The 12,411-nt window shown below is 37.0% G+C and overlaps 1 protein-coding gene across 27 annotated transcripts in view; it reads left to right on the forward strand.

The window, feature by feature from the left end:
• PAK3 (p21 (RAC1) activated kinase 3) overlaps positions 1–12,411 on the forward strand; it is a 292,772-nt gene that overhangs the window by 218,278 nt on the left and 62,083 nt on the right. For all 27 annotated transcript variants that reach the window (XM_055377005.2, XM_055376995.2, XM_055376985.2 and 24 more), the window contains 2 exons: positions 10,107–10,238; positions 10,758–10,923. In XM_055377005.2, the coding sequence (XP_055232980.1) occupies positions 10,107–10,238; positions 10,758–10,923 (298 nt within the window). The remainder of the gene's footprint in view (positions 1–10,106; positions 10,239–10,757; positions 10,924–12,411) is intronic.

The following is a 12,411-nucleotide window of genomic DNA, read 5'->3' on the forward strand; positions in this document are numbered from 1 at the left end:
GCGCTTCCCAGGTGAGGCAATGCCTCGCCCTGCTTCGGCTCGTGCACGGTGCGCGCACCCACTGGCCTGCGCCCACTGTCTGGCACTCTCTAGTGAGATGAACCCGGTACCTCAGATGGAAATGCAGAAATCACCCGTCTTCTGCGTCGCTCACGCTGGGAGCTGTAGACCGGAGCTGTTCCTATTCGGCCATCTTGGCTCCTCCCCCCGGAACATTCTGTACAGGGTTTTTATGTGGACAATGTTTCTGTTTCTCTTACATGTAGAACTTTAAGAATAATAATCATGTTAATAGAAATTTCTCTGAACACCTACAGTGTACACTTATAAACTGTAAGATAATTTTATTTTTATAGGTACTTAATCTTTCCTACAGCCCAGTTAAGTAAGTCTTACTATTGTCCCCATTTTACAGGTGAGAAAACTGAGGTTTGGAGAAATTAAATAGCTTCTCTAAGGTTATAACAGTATACGTTTTGTATGTCACTTGTTCCAACAAACTGAGACACAGGGAGGGAAGTGCCTTTGTCCAAAGTCACATAGATAATTTTTATCAGAGAAGTGACTAGAAAATAAGTAACCTAGTTGTTGAAAGTGCTATAGTATCTGAAAGAATATTTGTACACATTAGACAGAAAATGATCTCAGATAAGGCTTCCCTTTCTGTGATTTTCATTTTGATATTCTGATAGAAATTACTTCCTGCCTCATTTGTTTTTTTTAGGGGTGAAATAATTTGCATTACTGAAAGTCTCCTAACCATTTATTCAAACAGTCATGGATGGCCAACCTGATTCTTCTTCCTTTTATAGCAGACCAATGCCTTTTATAGTGGACAGATGTCTGCTTGACATCACCCTGGGTAGCCAGTATGACACCAGTAGATCTTCTTTAGTTGTAAAGAGTAAAGGTTCTGAAATATTATGTCAGTTTCTCAAAAATTAAAAATGGTATTAACCATATGATCTAGCTATTCCACTTCTGGGTATATACCCATAATTGAATGCAGGGTCTCCAAGAGATGTTTATACACCCACGTTCATTGCAGCAATATTCACAATAGGCAAATGGTGGAAGCAACCCAAGTGTCCATCAACAGATGAAGGGGTAAACAAAAGATGGTATGTATAAACAGTGGAATATTATTAAACCTTAAAAAGAAGACAATTCTGACACATGTTACAACATGGATGAACCAGGAGAACATTATGCTAAGTGAAATAAGCCAGTCTCAAAAGGGTATATACTGTATGATTCCACGTATGTGAGGTACCTAGAGGAGTCAAATTCATAGAGACAGAAAGTAGAATACTAGTTGCCAGGAGCTGGGAGCAGGGGGAGTGGGCAGTTGTTTAATGGGTACAGAGTTTCAGTTTTACAAGATGAAAAGAGTTATGGAGATGAATGGCTTTGATGATTATACAACAATATCCTCAACAGTACTGAAATACATACCTAAAAATGGTTAAGATGGTAAATTTTATGTTATATATATTTTGCTATAATTAAAAATAAAATGAAAAAAGAAAGAATGAAGGCTCTGGATGTAGGTATTTAATCTGATTTCCCCATTTGCTAAGTATGTGACATTGGGAAACTAGCTTAGCTTCTCTGAGCTTCTTTCCTCAGCTTTAAGAGGGAATAAAAATAGTACTTACCTCCTACATCTTGTGTGAATATTAAATGTGATAATGTATATAAAGTACTTAGTATAGTACTTAGCACATAATATATATTTATTAAATGTAAACTACTATTATTTTTACATGACAACAAAAGGAAAAACTCACTCTCTTCACACATGAAGCTTATACTTGCGCTTTGCTCAGATTCCCCAAAACAGAACAGAATATGGCCCTCTCATCTGACTGGCCATTTCCTTTTCCTCCTTCTTTGCCATGACAGCTTCCTGGGCCACACTGAAAACAACATGTGAAGGGAGGTAATAGGAAAATGGGAAGGACAAAAATGACAACCTTCCATGATCAACACATACTTTACCTCCTTTGACTTCATTAATATCATGCTTGTGCAATCTTGACTGGGTATTCTGGCAAAAAAAATAGTTATTTTTTTTTAGGTTGGTCAGTTATTTGAAACACCAACTTGCTAGGATAGCCTGTGTATTGGTTTTTGTTTTCTCTTAAGATATTAACTGTTTCTTTTGAGATTGGTTCTATTGGTTTTGCTTGTAGAATTAAAATGAAGTCTATGTTATGGCTAAAATATTCCATTAAGTTAGAAAAAAAAATGATGATCTCACTGTCTGGAGATAAAACAAATAGATATTTACCTATTTAACATATATTTACCAACTGCCTCCTTATAAGCTCTAGGAAGTTTGGATATCAGGCTGGTAGGGGAAGGTAAACATGGACATAAAGAAGTACAATACAATATGGATAGTGGCCGAGTATAGTGGCTCATGCCTGTAATCCCAGCACTGTGGGAGGTCGAGGTGGGCAGATTGCTTGAGCCTAGGAGTTCAAGAGCAAACTGGGTAACATGGTGAAACCCTGTCTCTACAAATAATGCAAAAACTAGCTGGGCATGGTAGTGCACACCTGCAGTCCCAACTACTTTGGAGGCTGAGGTGGGAGGATCACTTGAGCCCTGGAGGTGGAGGCTGCAGTGAGGCGTGATTGTGTCACTGGACTGCAGCCTGGGTAACAGAGCAAAACCCTGTCTCAAAAAAAAAAACCCAACAATATGGATAGTATTACATATCATAAAATATGTCGACATGCTATGAGATTTCAGAGAAAGTAGATTGCTTTTAGCTGGGGAGGGAAAGGGAAGCAGGCCCTTGTCTCCAAGGGCTGAAGCTCAGTGTCTGGTACCAAATAGATACTTGGTATGTATTTGTTGAATGTTAAGTTAGAAAATGCTTCATATAAAAGTTGGCATTTGAGCTAGATCTTAAAGGTCAGATGAGATTTCGATCTGTGAAGATGGGAAGGGCATTTTAAGTAAAAAGAAAAGCATAAGAAAGGGTGTGTTGGTGAGTAGAGCAAGGAAACAAGGAATATGGGGTTGAATGAAGACTGAGATGCGAGAAAGGGAATCAGGAAATAAGTCTTGAAGTTTAAGGTGGAACCAAATCATACAGGCCCCTAAATGGTATTCCAAGGAATCTGGCTTTCCAGTATTCAGTGGGAAGCTTTTGAAGTGTTTTGGAGCAGGAGAGTTAAGTGATTAACACTTATACCTTGGGAAGAGTAATCTGACGGCAAATGTCCAGAGTGAATTAAGTACAAATGGTGAGACTGGATGAAGGGAGACTAGTAGGAAGAATATTGCAAGCATCCAGGTAATCTGAGCCAGAAATGAGGTAGTAACAGTAGGAATGGGGAGATTACATTCAATTTCTAGAGGTATTTAGATTATTAATTGGATGTTGGAGGAAAGGGTGAGGTCAAAGATAAACGCAGGCTTAAACTGATAGGTGGTGGGTAAAAAGATAATGATGCTGTCTTTCAGGAGAAGCCGATTTCTGTGGGAAGATGCTGAGTTCCTTATTGGACAGTTTGATTTTGAAGGGCTGGCAGGACTTTCAGGTGAAAATAATGGATTGACTGCTTGATGAAGGCTAGGTTTCTATTGATTGAATGAACTGAATTGGACCCCGACATTCTATTTGAATTACATCAGTGGGATTCAGTTCCTTAGGAATGGATAACTGCACCTTGTGTTTTCCTTATAGTTCTAGAGGAGAGTATGCTTCGCAATGTGTATGTCTTTTTGCATCATAAAAACTCCCAGTAGATCTGGCTGTCTACAAAATCTGATTTAATGGGTCTGACAACCCCTTGTAGACATAGCCTGAACTGATTACAAGTTTTGCATCCTTTAGTAGCCTGGGTGAGAATTAAAACAGAAGCAATGTTGTATTCTCTAAGTGTTTTAAACTCGTGATTCTGTAATTAATATTGAACTCAGGGATAGATCTCATAGTCATGTAACACCTGCTTTACTGCTTATTTGTGGTAGCTTCTTTGATATTGGTGTATTCAATTTCAAATACTGTTCAGGTCTCTACTCTTTAATTTGAGGCTAACTTTAAAATTTCATATTTTTATCGTACTGTTGAAAATAAAATGACATATTTAGAATCCTAAGTTAGTATTCCAACTGGAAGGTAACAGCAATAATATGTCATTATTGTTTTGTCATATTGAACGTGCCATTATCTATGCTTAGAGCAACTGGGTGTGCAGTTGACAGATTGCTCTTTTGTGATTTGCAGTACTGGTTAATTTTTTTTAAACATAGTTTAAGTAATTCTTTTACTTCAGTGTGCATCAGAATTTCCTGGGGATTCTGTTAAATTGCAGATTCCAGGGCTCCACTCCCAGAGTAGATCTGGAGTAGAAACCTAAAATCTACATTTTAAACAATCACCAAAAGTGGCCCCCAAACAGCATTTTATATTATCTAAAGCCTCTAAGTTCCTTACTTCTAAGTTCTTTGACCTTTAAAAATTAAGCTCAGAGAAAAGGAAATTTCCTAAGGTAGCTACTCTAGCTGGTGTATTCTCTAGAGCAACGTTCAGAACTTGGAGTTCATGGGTGGGCTTCAGATCTATGAACTGTTGAAGTTATACATAAGAGCATGTGTCTACCTGTACCTTTCCGGGGAGATAGACCAAACCCTAAGAGTCTGGGACCCAACTCAGGTTAAGAACTTCATTCCCGACCAGGCGCTGTGGCTCACATCTGTAATCCCAGCACTTTGGGAGGCCGAGGCAGGCGGATCACCTGAGGTCAGGAGTTCGAGACCAGCCTGACCAACGTGGAGAAACCCCATCTCTACTAATACAAAATTAGCTGGGCGTGGTGGCGCATGCCTGTAATCCCAGCTACTCGGGAGGCTGAGGCAGGAGAATCGCTTGAACCCAGGAGGTGGAGGTTGCGGTGAACAGAGATCGTGCCATTGCACTCCAGCCTGGGCAACAATGACAAAACTCCATCTCAAAAAAAAAAAAAAAAAAGAAAAGAAAAAAAACTACATTCTCTGCCCCAATGTCTGGCAAAATTAGAGTGTCAAAAATATCTAATTTAATAAGACAAAAATATTCCTTACTTGTTATCCATCTATCTATATTTCTGTAAGTTTAGAAGTTTTAGATACAGTAATTCTCAGCCTGGAATGAAGAGCATGGAAACATTGCACCATTGACTCCAAAAATGATCACCAGGAAAACCTCTAAGTAAAGCTATGTTTATTAAACTTAGAGTGACATAAAAGCATTACTTTGATAAAGTCTTTGTGTCTTAAGAAGGGGATGTCAGGAGGGAATATTTATAGGGTTTTAGGGCTTAGACTGTTTGATTTTAAAGCAGATCTTGCAAGGCGAGGAATGGGTTAAGATTATGCAGTGTTTATGATAACATAGCTTTGTATTGGTGAATATAGCAAAGGAAGGGGCTTGAAGCAAGTTTTAGTGAGCAAGCTGTTAGTCTCAATGAGCAAACTAGTTGGTTCACTGTATCTTCTAGAAACAAGTATTTCCTAAAGTAAGAAGCTATGTTATTTTTGCTTATTCTCACTATTATTTAACATAAGAACATTAAAGTATGTCTGTCTTGATATTGACTAACACAGGGAAAATAAAATATGCCCAGTCCCAGTACTATTTACACAGTGATAGTAAAGTAAGCCCAAGCCCAGTATTTTTTAACACAGGGACAGAAATTGTTAATTTCAGTTCTCAGTACCAAAGATTGGTATCCTTGGTGGATTGCTGGGGATTTAATGCTCTCTGGCCCAACCATAATTCAAAACATACTATCCACTCAATGCCATACATTCTTCCAAGTCAACCAACCAATATGGCAGGATAGTGTTTGGTCCAAAGTAAACAGAAATATCTGTCTTTTTCTTTTCCCACAAACCTTCAGAGGACAAAAACCTTCAGGTTTTCTAATAGTCCCTTAAGTCTATCTTTGGAGATGGGGAATGGCTTCCACTGGAAGTTAGCAGTGAAGATAGTAATGAACGTTAACAGTCAGTGAAATCTTGCAGGTGGATCTTATCTAGTGAAGTATTAAGACTTGAAATGTGTAAGGCTGCTCCTTGCCCCAGTAGGCATTGACTGATCTTTGTACCGGTTTAAGGTTTGGGCCAAGAAGACTAGACCTTGAATCATTCTTTTTGCCTCTAGGGCCGTTTTTAGAGCCTAATAGACTGTATATACTTTCACTTGTAGAGGTCACATCATGCATTGCTTTAAACATATTAAAGGGCCCCCATACTTCACTTTATATTTTTGCTGTAAATTTTTGAAATTATTTTTGACATATTAATTTCGAAATTATTTACTTACAAGTAACTTTTAAAATGTATGGTTAGGTATAATTTCTTGTTAAATCATTGTAAATACTCAAGAATTGTTGCTAAATATGAAAATCGAACCTACAATTTATATTTAATATAATGAAATTTCTTTAAATGCTAAACATAAGAGACTAGTTAAGTTGGCATATTGTTATACTTAACAGACATTTAATTAAACATTAATTAATTTTGACTTTATAGTTTTCTTGTGGCTTTTTGGAGCTGGTGATTTATTTCTGATGGCAAACACTTTCACAGGCCCATGTAAAACTTATCAACCCTGGGCAAGGTTCATATTGCCTAATAGATAAAATAGCACCATTTGTCATATAAAAAAGTACTCAGCTTCCATCCTTCTACAAAGAAACAGTGATTAGGTACATTCTTGAACCCAGCTGGTGTAAGATAGGGCAAAACTTTCTGGAACATAATATCAAAGCAAATTTCGATAACCCAAAGCCCATTTCTCCCTGTGCCCCCCGAAGTGCCCTGAAGAATTAGTGTTTTGCAAGAAGAAAGTGATTTTTTAAAAATCCGGAAACTTAATGTCATTAACAGATGTTGCTATCCACATAGCTATACAATATAATAGCCCAGTTGTTATGGCTAAATTAAGAATAAATATAGGTGCATAAATAAGAAAACCAATATTCAGTAAACATACAAACTTCAATCTATAAACCACTTAGCATTTATATCAGGGCAATAAAATATTCTTTCAAATGCTTGTTTATAAATTCTAGGTTGGCTTTCTTCTCACAATTGGTAAGTCTTTCTGGCTCCTATCAGATGTGTGATTACACGTTATTACTTCACCATAGGTTTATACATGATTGTAGAAAAGCCACATTGAATTTTTAATCACAATTGAGGTCCTTTGATGTAATGGTCTGTTAATAGGCTGCCTATAACTGCCTCAGGAGCTTTGTCCTCAAAGAATGAAAATTCATTGTCAGATTATGTTAGGACAGTATAAACAGTGGCATAAACAAAAACAAAATAAATACACAAAAACAAAACAAAACAAAACACCTATAATAGCACTGTCCAACAAATATATAAACTATATTTATAACTTTAAATTTTCTAGTAACCACATATTAAAATGTAAAAAATAGGTGAAATAAATTTTAATAATATATTTATTAAGCCAATATATTCAAATTTTCAGCATTTCAACATATAATCAATATAAGAAGTATTAATCTAACATTTTACAATTTTTTGATATTAAGTATACAATATCTGGAATGTAATTTACACTTGAAACACATCTCAGTTCAGGCTAGCCACATTTTATTTTATTTTATTTTATTTTATTTTTTATTATTATTATACTTTAAGTTTTAGGGTACATGTGCACAACGTGCAGGTTTGTTACATATGTATACATGTGCCATGTTGGTGTGCTGCACCCATTAACTCATCATTTAGCATTAGGTATATCACCTAATGCTATCCCTCCCCCCTCCCCCCACCCCACAACAGTTCCCGGTGTGTGATGTTCCCCTTCCTGTGTCCATGTGTTCTCATTGTTCAATTCCCACCTATGAGTGAGAACATGTGGCGTTTGGTTTTTTGTCCTTGTGATAGTTTGCTGAGAATGATGGTTTCCAGCTTCATCCACGTCCCTACAAAGGACATGAACTCATCATTTTTTATGGCTGCATAGTATTCCATGGTGTATATGTGCCACATTTTCTTAATCCAGTCTATCATTGATGGACATTTGGGTTGGTTCCAAGTCTTTGCTATTGTGAATAGTGCCACAATAAACATATGTGTGCATGTGTCTTTATAGCAGCATGATTTATAATCCTTTGGGTATATACCCAGTAATGGGATGGCTGAGTCAAATGGTATTTTTAGTTCTAGATCCCTGAGGAATCGCCACACTGACTTCCACAATGGTTGAACTAGTTTACAATCCCCCCAACTGTGTAAAAGTGTTCCTATTTCTCCACATCTTCTCCAGTACCTGTTGTTTCCTGACTTTTTAATGATCGCCGTTCTAACTGATGTGAGATGGTATCTCACTGTGGTTTTGATTTGTATTTCTCTGATGGCCAATGATGATGAGCATTTTTTCATGTGTTTTTTGGCTGCATAAATATCTTCTTTTGAGAAGTGTCTGTTCATATCCTTTGCCCACTTTTTGATGGGGTTGTTTGTTTTTTTCTTGTAAATTTGTTTGAGTTCATTGTAGATTCTGGATATTAGCCCTTTGTCAGATGAGTAGGTTGCAAAAATTTTCTCCCATTCTGTAGGTTGCCTGTTCACTCTGATGGTGGTTTCTTTTGCTGTGCAGAAGCTCTTTAGTTTAATTAGATCCCATTTGTCAATTTTGGCTTTTGTTGTCATTGCTTTTGGTGTTTTAGTCATGAAGTCCTTGCCCATGCCTATGTCCTGAATGGTATTGCCTAGGTTTTCTTCCAGGGTTTTTATGGTTTTAGGCCTAACATGTAAGTCTTTAATCCATCTTGAATTAATTTTTGTATAAGGTGTAAGGAAGGGATCCAGTTTCAGCTTTCTACATATGGCTAGCCAGTTTTCCCAGCAAAATTTATTAAATAGGGAATCCTTTCCCCATTGCTTGTTTTTCTCAGGTTTGTCAAAGATCAGATGGTTGTAGATATGTGGCATTATTTCTGAGGGCTCTGTTCTGTTCCATTGGTCTATATCTCTGTTTTGGTACCAGTACCATGCTGTTTTGGTTACTGTAGCCTTGTAGTATAGTTTGAAGTCACAGACTAGCCACATTTTAAGTGTTCTGTAGCCTTACGTGGCTAGTTACTGCCATGTTAAACAGTGCAGACCTAAGCCATAGTTGATGGTTTTTAAACTTGAACATGCATCAGGATCACCTGGAAGCCTTGTTATAACACAGATTGCTGGGCTCCACTTCCAGAGTTTTTGATTCATAGGTCTGGATGGAGCCTGAAAATTTGCATTTCTAACAAGTTCCTTAATGATGCTAATGATGCTGATCTGGGAACCACACTTTGAGAACCATGGTCACAGTTCTTTCAAAATCCAACTTTGGAACCATTTTACTGCTGTATTAACATGAGTGATCAAGAACTGTCCCTAGGTATTGTTGCTATTGTACCACAATACTGTCGTATTATTGCAGTTTATAAAACATTGAAAATCTCCATTTAACTCGTGGTTAATATTGAGTGATTATTCATGTGGATGAGTATTTCTTAGATCTTCATGTCTATTACTCTCTGAGTGCTTCTTTCCAGGAGGCTGGACAGGGAAGAGACATTTATTGGCTTGTTTGTTCTTAGTGAGTATTTACAGAGCTATATTAATACCATATGTGTATGCATGCTCTGATCCTTAGGTAGAAAATAGTTCTTTTCAAGTTGACAAACTGTCAATCAATAAATTGATAATCTGCCCAGTATAGATTCAAGGCTCTAAGAGCAATTAGTTTGATTTTTTAATGTATTTCAAAAACATTGAACTTTAAAATATTAAGTGAATAATAGTCCACTGTTTTTGAGCTCAATGAGAAGTTTTTTAAAAAATTACACTTCATGGTTTTTTAAGCCATGACATGAATTTATCTCTGAATAAGTTCAGAGATTGTATTCAGGTGAGCAAGTCCTGGCCACCAAATTGTTGATGATTCTGATCATTTGTGAAAGATGTAGTTTCCTCCTATCCCTACATGCTTAAATATTTCATTTCCCTTGTTTTATATCTGAAGAAAAACAATGAGGAGTTAATACCTGATCTTTAAACTTTGTTTTTGTCACAAGAGTACAAAAACAGCATCTGAGCCTCCATTGGCCCCTCCTGTGTCTGAAGAAGAAGATGAAGAGGAAGAAGAAGAAGAAGATGAAAATGAGCCACCACCAGTTATCGCACCAAGACCAGAGCATACAAAATCAGTAAGTCACAAAGGACTATTTCCAAATGATTCAAAAGATGCCCTTTGGGATAGTCATAGAGTTAGAATATAGTTAATCAGCTAGTACCTATTAAGCATCTTTTATGTTCCAAGAGCTAAAGTATAAAATATGACCAAGGTTTTGAGGATACTGTTTGAGGATACAAGGTTAGCACATTAAACAATTAGAGAATAATACCAAACAATACATAAATAACTGCTAAGTAATAAAAATGTTGGAGAAGTTAAGGTAAGGAAGGAAATCCATGTAAACCAGGTAGGAAGAGTTGCATAAACAGAGATCCTCAGACCAGAATTAGCAAGGCATGTATAGGGACATCCAAAGACTAGCTCCCATGATCTTTCAACAGTGTTGTACTTTCAGCTACTCAAAGTCCTTTTTTTTTTTTTTAAGAAAATACCACTTGTCTTTAAAAATTCATTGATATTACAATACATTGACTCCACACTCTTTCCTTGGCCTGCTGTTTTAATTGCAGAGCTTTTTGTTTTTTTTTAGATCTACACTCGTTCTGTGGTTGAATCCATTGCTTCACCAGCAGTACCAAATAAAGAGGTCACACCACCCTCTGCTGAAAATGCCAATTCCAGTACTTTGTACAGGAACACAGATCGGCAAAGAAAAAAATCCAAGATGACAGATGAGGAGATCTTAGAGAAGCTAAGTGAGTACTTCTTGCCATGATTACTTTCTTCACGGGAGTGTTTCTCATAAGCCATTTAAAATGGGAATTGATCCTTTGGAAGTTTTAATCTGCTTATATGAACTCCAGACTTCCCAAAATCATGAGATGAAAAATTTGAGACTCACTGCATATGCCAGAACACTTTCTCCCTTCCACTCCTAATTTGACAGGAACTAAATATTTTTACTTGAAGGAATCAATTGAGGTGAAAATTGATAAGACAAATTAAGTAGCAAGTTTTAAGATTACATCTTCAAAAGAGAATAGTCTGATAAAATATGTTATGATCATAACCCAAGGGCTCTCAACTAATCAGTGATGATAGATATGTCAACCTCAAAGCCCAACACAGTCAATCAAAACTTGGAACAACAAATAATATAGCTTTTTCCCTTAATTCAGAAGCATTTCTATGTGGCAGGAGAGACAGAACTAGCAAATGCTAGTAGCTTTTTTCCATAATGTCATTAGTGTGTACATGCTCGTGTGTACACACTTGTTGCCCCAGTTTTATAAAACACTTACCTTCTAGTTACTTTTCTGGGTCAAGAAGATAAAAAAAATGGATTATCTGCTGAAAAGTCAAAGGTTTGTAAAGCATATTCATTAAACTCATACTATAAAAGCATCTAACAAATTGCTAGATATCAGCAATAAGTTCCCCCCCCAACCCCAGTTTGACTAACTCCTACTTATCCTTCAATACTCAGCTCAAAAGTTGCCTCCTCAGAAGATGTTGCTTGTCTCTCCCAGTCCATGTTAAGGGCATCTCTTCCTTACCACTTTTACTGGAGCAAATATCAAACCATATTAGTCTGACTTCTTCACTAGACTGTGAGATTCTCAAGAGCAGGGACTGTGCCCTTTTTTCCCTATATGTCCAACCCCTAGTTCATACCCATTACATAAAGGCATACAGCAAATGCTTGTTGAGTGAGTGAATGAAAAAAATAAGTAAACAAATACATCTTTACTGAGTTCCTACTCGTCTGTTCTGTGCTAGAAACTTTGGAGGACACAATAGAATGAAACTTTCCTGTCATCAAGAAATTCAATATTTTTTGGAAAATACGATTTAATAGTATGATACAATTAGAGCATAAGATAATCTCGTTTCATGCATATTTTTGTTTAAAAGACCTCAGAAAAGGAAGACAGTAATTCCCACTATAGGCCACAGGGAGGCTCTGCAGAGGTGGTGGTAGGATGATTTTGCCCTCCAAAGGACATTTAGCAATGTCTGGAGAATATTTTTATTGTCCTGATTCAGAGATTGCTAGTAGCATATAATGGGTAGAGGCTAAGGATGCTTCTAAAACCCCAACAGTGCACAGGACGGCTACCCTCCGTCCACTTTACGGTAAAGTATTATTCAGTCCAAAATGTCAACAGTACTGAGATTGAGGCATTTGAGTTAGATGCATTTGGAAAGGCAAAGGTCGGAGTTGCAGCTGTCAGTTAAAACTC

Source organism: Gorilla gorilla, chromosome X (assembly GCF_029281585.2).
Source record: "Gorilla gorilla gorilla isolate KB3781 chromosome X, NHGRI_mGorGor1-v2.1_pri, whole genome shotgun sequence".
Classification (NCBI taxonomy): Eukaryota; Metazoa; Chordata; class Mammalia; order Primates; family Hominidae; genus Gorilla; species Gorilla gorilla.